General features: G+C 53.9%; 1 protein-coding gene across 1 annotated transcript in view; it reads right to left on the bottom strand.

Annotated features, from left to right (window-relative positions):
• Window positions 1-15,428, bottom strand: part of ATP6V0D1 (ATPase H+ transporting V0 subunit d1) — a 33,367-nt gene that overhangs the window by 15,372 nt on the left and 2,567 nt on the right. Inside the window, exon 2 of the mRNA XM_082769999.1 lies at window positions 7,735-7,906. Within this exon, the coding sequence (XP_082626125.1) occupies window positions 7,735-7,906 (172 nt within the window). The remainder of the gene's footprint in view (window positions 1-7,734; window positions 7,907-15,428) is intronic.

Here is a 15,428-nt window from a genome sequence, read left to right as displayed (position 1 = left end):
CAGGCTGAATATTGAGAAAGGCTTTTCACCAGGGGAGCACATAAAATGCAGGAACGCTCATCACGTGGGGCGTTTACAACGCAGCCTGCAGGCACCAGGGCAGAGCCCTGCGAGGCAGCGACCCCACGACAGCAACGGCTTCTCCCTCCCCCACTTCCTAATCTAATCATAAAGAGTCATTGTCCCGCAGCAGATAGGTTGGGGTTTTTTTTTTTTTTTTATTGCTTTCTGCTCCAGGATACTAAAGAAACCGTAAACAATACCGCAAGTGGTCACAAAGCATGACTAATGACAGAACACTGCATGACCTGCGTTTCTCAGGGATCCTCCGAAAGCCCTGCCAGACTGCAGTGCAACAGCTGCTCCGCGCAGGGTCAGGAGGACAGCCCGGGGGGCAGCGGTGAAACGCAGCAACCGGGGGGCTGATGTGGGAGCAGAGCCCCTGGAAAAGTAAAAGGGCTCGGGGGCTTTGCGTGCGCTGCTGTTGGTGCCACGGATTGAAGGGAGAGGCTGGGGATATCCACCCCGAGCCTCCTTTCTCCCCCTGTGCAGGAAAAAAGCTCGCCTCCCCCCCAGGGCTGCGATCCAGGCTTGCAGCTCGGAGTGACCTGAGTCATGCCAAGCTATTCTGAGCGCTCGTGGCCAAGCAGCCGGCGCTGCGTAAGCACAGCCAGCGCCGCAGCGAGGGGCCTGACCCTGCAGCTCGGTACGCGACCGCATCCCCGAGCGTGAGGGATGGGTTAAGGTATTGCTCAGGCAACTTCAAGGCTTTCCAAAACCAGCATCAGCCTTCAGCGCTGACCGATGCAAGGCAAAAGGCTCTGGGAGAGTGCCCTGGGCAGTTACTCAGATCACTGTAGAAACGTGTTTATTTTGGGATGAAAGGGAAAACTCCGGCGGGATGAGAGCAGCGCTCTGAATTGTGTGAATTCTAGAGGCAGCTTTAAATTACTATGAAGTTGTACTGACTGCAGGCACTTACATTTAGTGCTTCCCTCTTGCAGCTCATTCAGTTCAGGGCTGGGGAAGAGCAGCGGCAGGAAGTATTTTGGGGTCAGTTGTAGCACTGCTTCCCTGGGGTTGTGCACAAGCAGCCAGGATCACCTCTACATCCCACGGGGTTCAAGACCCGAGCAAAGGTGCTGGTACACGGAGCCATTTCTTACATCTCTCTTGGGCTGTGAATGCAAGCAGCTGTTGGGGAAAGCGAGGCACAGGCTTCAAAGCACAAAGGAGCAGGAGCTGACCCTAAGAACAGTGCCAACACCTGAGAGGTTTGCATCTGGAGCATGGCTTTACCATTATCAGGACACAACCGTACAGCTGCCCTGAAGGGGAAAGGAAAGGGACCTCACCAAGATCCCAAGCTTCGAGGCTTGTTCGAGTAACAGACAGCACTGAACAGGATTAAATCCTAAATTTTTCAGCTCAGAGAAGAAGAAATCAGAGCAGCCGCTTCTGCTGATGAAGTTTTACCCCGTCTGCAGCCGAAGTTCAGGCAGTCCAGGGAACACAATCACAGCGTGATCACCTCCAGCGAGGTGTGCTGAGTGCTGACCTCTTTCTCTCTTTCTACGCTCTCTTTCCTAGCATCACACCAACAAAAACCACACGTAAGCGGTAGTTTTGTGAACCTGCTAAAGAGAAAGCTGAGAATTTTATGGTTGCCACCACAAACCAAGGGCACTCAGCCAATAAGTGGGTGCTCTACTAAACTTAGATCAACGAGACCATTTCACAGCAGAGCGCTATAACTTCACGGTACTACAGAGGCTGTGGCAGTCTTTCAAATCCAAGGATCCAGGAATGTTCTCAGCATTAATCTATATTTAGCCGCATCTCCACATGATTTTTACCATCTTTTAGTGAGTCTAGATCTCTTGGGATACTGACCTCAGTTTTCCAGTGGTATCATCCGGCAGCTTATAAGCACTCATTCAGCATTAGCCACAAAGGCTAATTAGAAGAAAAAAATCAAAGAAGTGCTTTAATTTTGAAGTTTTATGAATATGATGATGTGTTCTAGATGCATACAACCCCTTGGAAACAGCAGTGTTGTTTTGAACCCCTCACAGCCTCGTGCAAGAGTCTCTGGTTGCTTAAATTCGATGCCTTAAAGCTTGACCTCACAGCTTGAGAAACACTAGGCTGGTATGCGAGGCTGAGCCCTGGCACTCTGCACTGTGCTGAGGCAGACTTGAGCACTAATTACATTTTAAATACTGGCCAGAAACATCTCATCATGCTGCCTGCACATAAACCAGCTGCAAAAGCCAAACTTGCATATACTATTTTGCTAAGTCATGCGATGTGAGGAAGGTGGCAACGTTTACACAGAGTTGTGTGAGCATCTGCTGGGCTTCCAACTGAAGAGGGACCAAGGCACGCCAGCCTCCAGAAGCAACATCTCTTGGCCTCCAGGCTCTCTTGGGGCTGAAACTGCCTGTCTAGAGCACCGAGAGGCAAATCTATGGGAAAGTAGAAGGAAAATGAATGCTGCTGAGGTCTAACACCAAAAGAGCTCGAGAAGAGTTTCCACGAAGGAGTGAAGCACCTTACACGGGGGCAGAACATTCATCCAGCTGAAGGCATGCAAGGTGCCTTCTGAAAAAGCTGCAACCATGCATAAATCCATCAGAGGAGCACAGGTAGCCTCACACCATACTCCTTCCCCCTCGCTTTAATGCCTCCAAGAGACATGCTGCACAGAGAGAACTGTGAGAAGGAACAGGAGGCAAGGGCAAGAACCCTTCCTGCAGGCTGCAGAATAAGCAGAGGGAATCAGCTTTAAGCAAAGGCAGAGCAGGCAGTTAAATCCACACACTGCCTCTCGATGAAACAGCACCAGCGTGGATGTGGGTGTAGTGCAAGGTGATGTGTTCTCACCTAATCACCTACAGCTCGCCTGCTCGGGCCCCTTCCCGGGGCTGCAAAGCTTCGTTGGGAAGATTTATGTTTGTTAATGAAACGGGGGCTTCCATCTGGAGCTCATCACTACCATTTTGCTGCATCTTTATTACCACCAACAATAATCACAGAATATCCAAATTGGAAGGGACCCGCAGGGATCATTGAGTCCAACTCCTGGACTCGCTTTAATAATGCTTTGCTGGCTTTTCTGAGGGTTGCTGCAGCTCGGCGTGCTTGCCAGGCACCATGCTAACACCTTCCAAGCGAAGAAGAACAGCGCTGGTCAGTAGAAGCAGGGTTATGGTGTCCCAGATTAAATGAACTGGCGAAGTGAAATGCTCTCCAGGTGCTACAGGCTTGGGAATAAAGCACAACACACAGTGAAATCCACCTTTCAAAGAACACGCTGCCCTTTCCAAGGCGGACGCCCACGGCTCCACAGTTTTCAGAGAGGACTCCTGCAGCCACACAACCCAGTTAGCCTCCCCGACACTCGTTCTGGGAAACTGGTGCAAGCAGGAGAGCAGATGCAGCTCTGATGCTACCACCCGGAGGACACAAGAGCCTGCGATCGTTTCCAGACCATTAGTTTTGTGCCCTCTTATTTTGAATGTTGCATAACACCCCTCCAAGAACTTGGCTTATCAGTTCAACTTTGCACTCCCTGCAAACAGGGAAGCTGTTTGTCAGGAACCTGTGCTGCTCTGCCAAAACCGTCTCTGCCAGAAAAGGCTCATAAAACCTTTTATTGCAGGATCCCCAGCTGCTATGGTAATTTTTCCTCCCCAGTCCCACCTCCACCAAGGTCTCAACAACTAGTTGAAAATAGCAGAGTACGGTTTTCACCACAACAGCATTGGAAAAGATCCTTCAGGTTATTGCATTTGCCCAAGTAAATTGCCAGTGCCCGTAATGTAAAGCATTCGGAGCTATTTTTGTAAGAAAGGGCTTCAAAAGGAGGTAGTCATATTTTGTAACCTCACGCAGCGATGCCAGGATGCACACTCCAGTACATTTAGAATAAAGACAAGCAGCTTCCTACTCCAGAGGAGAGGATTATTGCTCTTCAGCTCAAGTAGCAGCTGAAACAGTTTGGCTTTAGAAAACCACTGCCGTAAGATTAAGTTTCAACTCGAAGTCATGCAGCAGAAACTAGATCTATCCAGTGCTGGGGAGAGGCAGAGCAGGAACGGGTCACGAAGAAGGTAGTAGAGGGAAGTGTCAGCTAAGAAAAGGCATGTGCAAGGGGAAAAAGTACACGCAGCCTCGTCAAAAACAGGTCTTGTGACCACAAAAAACACACCAGAAGCCAAGTTCCCAGGTACATCACTGGGGCAGCAAGGACCCTGTTCTTGAGGTCTAGCAGACTGGTGAGGCAGAGATAAATGATGCCCTAGCCTGTCCCCTGCTGACAGGCTCAATCGCAGACTTGGACGATGTGTTCACACCCGGCTTCACCTCCAGCTTTGCTCCTGCAGTGGCCTGAGTGGTTTCAACAGCCAGCAGCAGCTCCCCCAGCCTGACGGTGAGATCGAGCCCTCCTCTGCCCACCAGCTTGCTGCAGGGGTGAAGGCTCCAAACACTGCCCGAGCCCCCAGCCATGCTGCTGAGGAACTGGGCTTTCACCAGCAGGGAAAACCCTGTGCTGGAGCAAGGGCAAAAAGAGCTTTTCCCCCCCTCCACTGGAAAAATACCAAAGCTGACAATCTGATCAGGCTACAGCTGAGTAGAGTCAGGAGAAACGGCACGGAGCAGAGATAAAAGGATCCGATCTGAACGGCAGGCAGGAGCACTGGAAGGAAGGACAGACAGGACATGGCATTGTGTCAGGCTAACACAAAGAACAAAGCCTTCACAGAGAGGCAGGGCAGAACATCACTGAGAAGAACCTAAAACCCACTTCCATCCCGCAAGTCAATATGTGCTTGCTGAGTTCAGGAAGTGGGTTTTGCTGCTTCAAGTACACTTAATACCTGTTTGTTGCTGCCCTACAGAACGCTGCCACATTCCCTCAGCCAAGCAGGCAATTATTTGTGTTGGAGCAGGGAGGCTGACAGCCAGCTTGTGCCCATCGCTCCGACCCACTACGGGCGGCTGAAAAACACAGGGAAGCACCAGCAGGAGCAGCAAGGAGCCGCACGGCGAGGCACAGAGCTAGCAGGTGCTTTATAGGGGCCGTGGAAGGCTCGATAAGTTGAGTTCTCGGTAAGCTGAGTTCCTCCTTGCAGCAACGTGCAGTGGCACAGGAAGCCAACTACAGCTAGAACCTGAAAAAACAAGAGGGAAGTCAGCCAACTTCCTCAATATTTTGGTACTGACACCGCGGTGCTGCCACGGAGAGGATCGGGGCCAGGGAAGTCAGTGGGGAAAGGAGCACCACCGGACAGAAATCAGTGACACCAAGTGGCTTTTTGGGAACAAAGACCTTGCTTTGGGGCTGCTGCGTGGCCGAGTTCTTGGGGCGGCTCAGTGCGTGTGCTTTTAAACACCCTCCTCTGCCCCGGGCTCTGCAGGGGAGCTGGCTCCTGCCCACCTCGGTGGGTGCCCACCCTTAGCTCCATGCTGCGGGCAGCCACAGGGCTGGAGTGCCACCTTCTGGCAGGCTGCGGGCAGCACTGCCTCCTCCGGGAGCTGGCAAGGACAGCATCGGGGAACACGGGTCCTCTGGGAGCTCCAGACCCAGCTCAGAGCCAGAGGTGTGCCAGGGGGTTGGAGTTGGATGGTCTTTAAGGTCCCTTCCAACCCAAACCATTCTGTGATTCTACGCTCTCCTCAGCAATGTGACCCAGGTTAAGGTCTGAGCACCCTCCAAAAACAGGTAACTCTCGCGTGGATCAACTCAAAAGCATCCCAGACTTCAGCCAGGTGTTCACAAACTAGAAAGCCTCTTTTTTTAAATTCTTGATCCACCTCAGGGCACCAGCCGTCTACAGCCATGCTGCTCTCCGTGAGGCGGTACCTGTCTCGTGTGGCATCCTCCAATGTTTTCACAAAGGCCAAAAATTAAGTACATAAAAAGCATCCTACACTAGCGAGTTTTGGAGCTGTACTGGACAAGCCACAAAAAATTTGCTTCCATTTTAAGCTTGACGTACAGCTCCTGCAATTCCACGCCAGCTACCCGGAACACACATGGGACGCTCCGCGTGGTGCAATGCTTTGAAGCTACTGCCCCCTGCCCCACACCAAGATCTACTGCAACCCCTGGGGCAGTTTCAGGGAACAGAACACAGCCTGAAAGGCACCCCAAGGAGTCACCTCTAGCCTACCCCCTTTTACACCATCCCATTCACTAAATATATTAGGATTATGAAGAGAAGGGCAAAACCAGCACCCTATCCAAACTCCTGGTGCTTCCCTATCCTCATTCTTCTGTTTTAACCTGCCTGCAGTGCCACCACTTCTAATATGCTGACAGCAACTCCCACCTCGGTCCAGCTGAAGCCGTGAACACATTCTGTGTTTCAGCAATATGCCACGGGTGTGATGAGGGCAGACCCCGAGGAGGCTGCTCCACCAGCAGCACACCAGAACCACGACGAAATGCAACCGAATACTTGGACTCCTTGCAGAAAAGGCTCTGCAAGAGGGTGGAGACTCTTCCTGCGGGAAGAGTTTTTATTCTGCTTCATCTTCTGCCTTCCTCCAGGCTATGAAGACAGCGGCGTTAAAATCTCCAGTAAAAAGGAGAGATGAGAGCAGAGACAATTCAAGGAAGAAACATCCTGTGCCAAATGGGAGCGATACGTCCGAGAAGAGATTACGCAGTAGGCGAGATACACGGATATCTGCACGGGGTTGTTTTGTTCTGCACAGCTCTCCGCAATCAGAGACAGAGGGTGAACAAGATCAGAGTTAAATCGAGCTGAGAGCAAACACCAGCTTTAAAGTTAAATCATTCAAACGGCCAGGCTCTAACCCTGCTGATGTTTTTACAACAAATCCAAGTTTGGCCAACTGGTGTTTTGAAACTTCTCTTGTCTGAAGCTTCAGAAAATAGACGAGATTGCTCCACACAACTGTGATGACGACCTAGAAACTGCTCCAACCACTGCGAGTGCTGCTGCAAGATGCGGGCTTTGCCGTGCCTCGCTGATGTCATGCTGCGTATCCGGAGCCAGAGAAGGAAATTCCACGGGCTTTAGTGACAGGCACGTAAGAAAAAGCTACCTCTCAGAAAATAGGAAAGGCTTAAAAAAGACAGGCAGCTTTAGCACAGTGACCCAGAAAAGTACAGATATGAGGCACTGGGTTAGACAAATGAGATAGTGGGACTGTTTAGACATGGAATGATTACAACAGGAAGGCTCTGCAAGAACGCGGTGCTATTTCAAGCCTTTTACATCAGCTGAAGCAGCTGTGGAACTGCACACACAGGAGCCCAGTGCCTGTTCACACACTGACTGAGGCATGCTGAGGCTGCCCCAACCCTGTCCTCTCCTGCTGCACACCCTAGACCCTCCTTTTCCCTAATTGTTGGATCCCACCAAGCTAGCTGAGGAAACTAAGTAAAGATTAACCCCAAAAGGAGACAGTTGTTCAATTTTTGGCCAGCTCAGCTCCCTGAACCAGTTTACGATGGGGTCAGACGCAGGCTTACAGCCACCGGGATGGGATGGCAGGTAAGCAGCAGTGCAAACAAAGCACACACACCCTGGGAGCAAAAACCTTTAGCACCACAATGATGCTGCACCAGCTTGTTTGAGACCTCCAGAAGAGTTTCAAACAGTTGTGGAAAACACAGCAGGTACAGTGCTGAGCGTGGAAGGTTGTTCTGAGAGTCCCTAGAGGTTTTGTGTGCTGCTCCAAGCAGCTGGTACTCACGTGATGAAGTCCAGAAAACTCGCTAGGGGCTCATAGGCATGGTTCCTCATGTGCCGGAACTCCACCACCATCTTCTCCTTCAGCTTGTCGTCTATGACGGAGACGGTGAGCGGGGACGCCTCGTTGGCCAGGAAGTTCCCATAGTCGGTGCTCTGCAGGTGCAGCTTCAAGTCTGGAAAAGAAAGCACGGGTCCACGCTACAGGGTTTGTGCTGGGAAGGGTTCCGAGCATACCTGAGGAGGCTGGGGGTCAGCTCTGGGTATTCCCTTCTCTGAAAGGTCACCTGAAAAAAAAACCCCACGCGTTAAGCCATGTGGTTATGTTTGTGCTCAGCTTTACTGAGGATGATCTAAATGCAGGAAAAAAAATCGGTTTCACTGCAGCAGCCGTGCCCCATCTGAAAAGGGAAATGGTCACTGCCTGCATAACTGAGCACATCTCTCTGCCAGCTGTGCTCGGTAAGATGGAAGGCTACTGATTTTCTAGGAAAAAAGTATTTGCTATTGGCCTTGATGTCTAGAGAACTGAAGTCTTATTTCCTCTAGCCAGAAGTGCTCTGGTCACAGGCTTCTGAGAAGCAACCAGGACCGAGAGCCCACCTGCCTCCAACAAACAGGTCCCCTCAGCAATGACTGGGAGGCAGGAGGCATCCGAAACACTTTGAAAGCCAAAGAGACGCAAGCAACAACCCTGAAATTAGAAAGCAGCCAAGACACCATCAAGTGAGTCCAAGCAGCTACCTTGGTGAAGTCAGGCCTTAAAAGGCAGAGAGGGGCTGGAAAAGCCCATCCACACCCATCTCGCACAGCGGGCACTCCCTGCTCAGGATGGAGGAACACGCTCAGAAGCCTTCCTCCCCTCCAGCTTCGAGCAGTTGTCTCTGGTACCCCTGCTGCAGGTCCGGTGCCCAACTGAGCTGCAGTGCTGGACAACAAGCAACCACAGCACGCTGAGCTCTGTCAAGATAAAAATCCCTGCGTGAGCCAAAGGCATTTAAGTGTCCGTATGGAAAAACTGAATCCAGAGCTGAGGAACGTCACAGAGTCCCATTCCTCAAAGCATTACGAGCTGCGCTGGTACATGGTGTTCAGCTCCCTTCAGCTTCACCTCGGAGGGCCAGTTAGGCAAGCATCCTCCCAGGGATCCAAGGCCTTTATGGGGGGAAAGGAGAATAGCTGGAAGAGTTTAGCCAAACCAGATGTGAACGCCCCGTCCAGAGAAAACAAACAGAAAACCCAAGAAACTTCTCCCTGCTTTCCCTGAAGCAGGAGCGCTGGGGTCGCCTTCCCCTCCTGCTGAGCCGTGCGTGTCCTCAGCACCACGGGATGAGCATGGCAACCTGCAGGTGGACAGAGAGGTAAGTGAGAAAAAGGAGTGTGTATATATGGCACGGGTCAAGCTGAGCTCGAGGAGACTGATCTCTTGACATTACAGTCAGCTACGGCCACGAGCTGGACAGCATTCTCAGCACTGAGCTCCAAGCTGAGCCTGTACTGTACAGCGTGACACTGGCCTCATCCAGAGGGGCAGAAGGGTCAGACAGCTTTCAGGCTGACTTAAATCCTTCTGGGTATTTCCAATGGGGTCCAGCAAAGACATTTTTGACCCAGCACTGTTTCGTTCCGAAGACGTTACCACTGCTGAGTCTCACAGGAAACAGATGGTGGTTATGGAGGGGGTGAAAAAAGGCCAGACACTTAATAGCACTCAGTTTCTGTCATGTTTCTCAGCAGTTTCCAGGACAGTTTCATACTCCACTTACTTTTAACAAGGAATCCTGGATGCAGCAAAGAGAGCTACTTGCTCAACAACTCGCACCGTGGCTGAAGCAAAGCAGAAACTGAACCTAGCTCCCTGCTCCCCAGGCTGTGCTGCAGCCCAACAGCTGTGCTCTGTTCCACCACGGCACCGTGAACTCCTGCTTGCACTTCTGAGATGGGAAAACACGGGCTGGATAACGGAGAGATGGAGGCTTTTTTTTCCCCAGCATGACCTTTCAAGGCTTTTGTGCCAAACTGAGAGAGCCCCTCGCCTCAGCGTGGCCTGCACAGGTTCGTTACTGCTGATGGTCACCTCCTACCTGATGGCAATCCCTTGGTGAGCCCCGCAAAACCCAGCTCCCAGGAAGCTCCCACCGAGCAGTTCTGCACCTCACTGGCTTCCGACAGCTTAGAGAGTGACTATATACCAGGATTAAGTCTTAATGAGTTCTCACTCCCCCTAAAAATAAACCCTATAGAGGTCTGGGCTAGAAACCAAGACCTAGAGCCACAAGGCAAACTGAGGCAACGCTGACATCAGCCTTTCCAAAACAAAAAGACTTTTAGATGAGCTGTGGAGTACGAGTGGAAACGAAGTGCTGCTGTCAGATCAGAGCTTTACCAGCTTGCGTTTAATGGAAGCACGGAGCAAGAGTCAGCAGCTGCTCACCAAGCATGAGAGAAAAGGTTCCAGGAGGAGGACTGTGCCCGTGGAATCAGGCTGCAGGGTAAGGCTCAGGGGACGGCAGCAGCGACACCCCCGTACCGCCCTGAGGAAAGCTCAGGCTGTGCAAAAAGGCATGTGATGTTGTTTTGCAGCTACACGGGAACTTGGAGAGGAAACCACTCACTGCGCATCGTCCCACCAGCTCTTGTTTCAGCAGGGAAACTTCCCAGGCTTTCAGCTTATTTCCTAGAGAAGAGAGGGGAGAAGCGTTTGAAGGATGCCTTGCGACAGCCCCATTGCAGCCACCAGCTCCATAAAGCTGCTCGCTGAAGCTATTACTCAGCTCAAACGGCTCGCTGAGAGCAGTCCATGGTGCAGACAACACGGGGCTTTGGCTGCGTTTGCCCCGATTTCAGCTTCAGCTCTCCTCAACGAAAGCGATGGATTTGACCCAGCCCTGGAGCTGAGACCTCCCAGCAACACCGCGCCTCCTGCATTCCCCTGGACCGCGAGGGAAATGAAAACACCAAGAGAAAGCTGTAAGACTCCCGAGGCAGACAGTCCCATCCCCAACACCTTGGGCACGGCGGGAGGCCAGGCTGGGAAAGCTGGTGCCGAGCAGAGGGCTGGCAAAGAGAAGAGCTCAGCGCTTGTTTGGCGAGCTGCGTGCCACTTCTGGCCTGCCCGAGCTGCTGCGGGAAGGGACCTGGCGGTGCCACCGCCACCTCCTGCAGCTCAGCTCCCACCTCTGAGGCCAAAAGAATCCTCCTTGCTGCCCGGCCAGGGATGGAGGGACAGGGAAAGCACAGCCAAGAGGGCAGAGCTGCCCCCCACGCGCTCCGGCTGTGCCTCGCAGCCTCTCCATCACCAGCTCCGAGCAAGCTCTGCCCGGCCGGAGCGTTTTATCCCACGCAGCGAGGGGGCTGCCCCCCACGCCACAGCACAGGAGCCAGCACAAGGCCGTGCTGTAACAGGACTGAGGTTTATGTAACACTTGGAAGTCGCTTTTACAGGCAAGGCCAGCCACAAGCTGCAGGAACCCAGCTCCTCTGCGCCTCCTCGCATCCAAGCGGACGGAACACATTTTCCAAGAGCCGGGCTGGGGTTGCAAACCCTGCCTCAAAGCATCCCACGGCGTAGCAGTGCCTCGCACGAGCCTGTCCTCCTCCAGCCATGCTCCCCAGGTGCCATCCAGGAGGGTTTGGGAGGTGCTGACCGCTCCTGGGGCTCTTCCCGGGAGGAATCCCCTGATTCAGGAGCCTCAGGAGCACGGTGCCCAACAAGCAGAGCCACTACTGAGCTGGAATTGGAAATCCCCACGCTGCTCGGGGCTCCCACCTGGAGATTGGCTGCTCCTGGCGAGCCCCTCCAGACGCTGACCAGCAGGCCTCAAGCCGGGGACCGCTTCCGAGGGGAGCACTTGCCTGTTTCGGCGCTTCTCCAGGTGGTTCACGCATTTTAAGAGCGTCCTGAGCCAGCAGCTGGCAAGGGAGCTCGTGAATCACCACGCTGCTTTTGTTCTCTCGCCTCCCCCGCAGAGCCCAGTAACTCACGGCCGGGTCACAGCTCCCAGAAAGCTGCCTCACGCGGGAACACAGCAGCTCCTCAGACCCACGTCCTTTTTTTTTTTTTCTGCCGGGTATTCCTGTGGAGCAGCACACGCCACGGTAATCTCGAGCACTTACAGCAGCCTCCTTCCAGCCCTCGGACCAGGCACTGCGATTTGGACACGGTTTGCTGCCAGCTGAAGCGTCCTTCGGTGCACAGCTGTGCCAGCACCACATCTGGACCCTCCAGGTGACTTTTTCTTGCGGGACCTCACACCCACAGCAGTAACAGGACCCTCCCCTGCAAATCTGCTTCGTCACAACCCAGAATCGGGCTGTCACTCAGCCCTTCAGCCACCTGCCTGCCCCCAAAGCCTGCCCTGCATTACTCAGACACTCCTGGCGACCACCAGCTCATACGTCCACCCCGTGCTCTCCAGCACCCTCCTGAAGCCGTGCTGTTCAACACCGAGTTCAAGTTTTGGGCGCTTCCAGCAAGGACTGTGAGTAAGAGGACGATCGGTCATGAAAGCTTCCACAGCTTCTGAGCTGAACCCATGTTCTTGTGCAATTACCTGCTGCAATCCCAACGTCTTCTCACTCCATCGCTGCACATACACAAAATCAAAGCAGTCTCCCCATCAGCTGCAGCGCCCACGTCTCCCTCCAGAAGGCTGCAGCTCTCACCCCCCAGCTTGTTGCTGCGTTTATAGCCACTTCAGATGCTTCTGAAACAGATTTTCTGAAACCTGACTTGAGAAACGCCAAGAGACCCTTCCTTTTCTGCAGAATTTCAGACCTTTCTGTGGTTGCAAACCAGCGTAAGTGATGCTCCACCTCTCTGGTGCCAGGCAGCAAATTCCACCGCACCACAGCTGGGCCCAGAAGCCACTTCTCTGGCCCTTTCCCCATCACTGTGTCACCTCTAACTCTCCACCTTCTGCTTCAGAGGTCCTCAGCCCGTGCTCCTATCTCTGCCGAGGGAAACCATGGCTGCAACCTCCAAAGTCCCGGACGCTGCTGTGAAACCTAGCAAAGTTGAAGGGAAAAGCAACAAATCACTCAGAAGCTAGGAGGAACGGGGCAGAAGCAGTCCCACGCCGCAGGGACTGAGAGCAGAGGAGGAGGGACACCACCAGGACACCAGCAGCGAGGGGCTGCAGGCGATGTGTGCTGGGAAGGCCGGGCACTGCCATCTCCTACCAGGGGGCAGGAGCCAGACAAGGCATCAGGCAGCACCCGAGGAGCAGCTGACCTCAGGTGCCGCCTGAAGCTCAGCCATGCGAGGCTGTGGGGTTGGTCTCCACCTGGTAAAGGGGGCCAGAACAAACAGCAGCGAGCCTCTGGTGAACCCTGCAGGAAGCCAGAGACCACAGCGTTTGGCACCACGGCTGGGCAAGGGCCGGCGTTTATTTTCGACGTGTTTTGCTTCAGCTTGCTTCAAGAGGAGAGCCCCGGCGGGCACAGGGCAGCCTCGGGGCTGCTGCTCTTTTGTCACACTCGCTGCGGGGCAGGAACACTCCCGAGCCCTGCTCAGGCCCCAGAGCTCTGCCTGGGGCATCAGATGTGGGATGGGAGCTCCTGCACAGCCACAACGCACCCCAGCGAGCCCAGGGCCAGCTCTTCACAAAAATAAAAGCAGATGCCAGGGCAGCAGCCCCGTCCTGTGTTTTCAGGAGGTCCCTGCACGTGTAAAGGCTGGGCTGCTGCACCTGCAGAGCTCCGGGCTCGGCCTGAAGCAGCCTCCAAGTTCCAGGTGGTCCTGAAGCATGGCAGGGCTTAGATCCATCGCCTGGCCTCCAAGAGCACGGTGATAAAGCCCGAGAGAGAAGGGCAGCACGGCCTCTTCTGCTCCTCTCTTGGGGAAAGCAGACGTGGGGAGCGCTCGGCCTGCAGCACGATAAAGCCAAGGCCTCCATGGGAGGAAAGGAAGATCCTCGGGGCTCTCACAACAAAATTCTGCGCTCAGCAGGAGCCCGTGGCACACAAAACACCCACATGCTGGAGCCAGGAGCCCACACAGGCCCTTGGTTCAGTGCAGAGCCTCCCTGTGCAGCGGGAGGACAGCCACGATGCATCCCCCGTGGCTCCAGTGCTTTTCAGAGAGTCATTAAGGTTGGAAAAGCCCTGCAAGACCATCCCCTGCCACCACTGTCACCGCCAAACCATGTCCCCAAGCACCATGTCCAACCTCTCCTCGGACACCCCCAGGGACGTCCTCTGCCCCAGCCCAAACACGCCCAGCTCCCTCAGCTGCTCCTCACAGGACTGGTGTTCTTTTTTTAAAAAAAAAGTCATAAGTGGAAAAAGGCCTAAGAAAAAAAAGTCAGAAGTCAAGTCATAAGACTCCTCTCATACAGGAAGGCAGCAGGCTGCTTGAAAACTGGCCACTGCTTTCTGGTGTCTCTTGCAAGCAGGCAGCCTGCAGTCAGAGCATTTCATCGCCTCTCCTCTGCATGGAGGAGGAGAGGGAAGGGGACAAGCCATCAGAGCACAGACGCCCCTGGAAGAGGCATTTAGGGCAGCAAGCCCTCAGCAACCCACCCCCGAGCTGACTGAGGCAGCAAAGCCACCCCGAGCAACCCTGGAAATGCTCTTCAGGGCTCACCACCAGCCTGGTGCTGGCTCGTTCCACAGCACACAGCCCAGAACTGCATCCTTGGGGTCTCCTCCTTTCCCCAGGAACCACGTTTATCACCTATCTGCCTCTCCCAAAGGCACCTCTGAGGCTCAGCTGGCTCACACCAAGCCCAAAAGAAGCCCCTGCCACTGCCCAGCTGCCTGCGTCCCAGCCCCATTGCCCTCAGCCAGCAGAGGAAGGTAAGCAATGAGAGGGGAGGGAACGCTGACGAGAAGGTGCAGGAACTCCCGCTCCTAAAGAAAATCCTTTTGCTCGCTTCCCAAGCTCCGTACGCTGCCTGCAGGGCTGAACACCAACAGCAAGGCCTGCCTGGAACTGATATTCCTGTCCTAGATCAAGCTCCACTCCTTCCAGCAGCTCTGCTGTGCGACTCTACCCACGGTACGATGTTCTCCAGAGCAAACTCCAGACCTCCAGCAGGATGTTCAGCTTCTAGGAGCTCAGCATCCTCCCGACAAGAGAAGTCGCAGCGACTCCTAAGCCTGGTTATCCAGGAGAGAGGTGTGCTTACACAGCTGGAACGGGGAAGCAGCTCCAAGCCCGTCACTGACACCTCGTGTCAGAAGCAGGAACTGGCTGCAGCGAGCTCCGAGCATCTCGCACGGGCACGCAGCGCACCAGGACCTCCGGCTGGGGAACAGCCCCAGAACCAGGGCTCCTGGAGCTGAAAGTGAGGATTAAACAGGTTGTTGCTGAGGGGCTCCGGAAAAAGCATAAGCCAAAGCAGCCGTTGTGCTCTCCTGGTGATTCTCGTCACGTTTTCCAGCCCTTTTTAAAGCCAGGTGGGAGCCTGCCTGCTCACAGGGAGCTATACAGCTCCATGAGATGGCAGTAAGCAGTCTCAGCAGGAGTTTTAATCAGCTTACTTCGCGATCAGACGAGCAGGGATGGCAGAGGATCACGCAGAAAGGCAAGCCAGCACCTACCTCGATTTAGTGCCGAGAGAGAACGCACCTGGAAGTCTACAGAGCACGGCAAACCGGTGCTGTGCTAGGAAAATCGTAGCTACAGGGACAGAGGAAAGAAATGGTCTGACCACAGACCTGCGTAAGCGATCACAAGCAACGTTCCTTGAAGGA

The sequence above is a fragment of the Aythya marila genome, assembly GCF_965140915.1.
Source record: "Aythya marila genome assembly, chromosome: 12".
Lineage (NCBI taxonomy): Eukaryota > Metazoa > Chordata > Aves > Anseriformes > Anatidae > Aythya > Aythya marila.
This window is presented reverse-complemented; position numbering and strand designations above follow the sequence as displayed.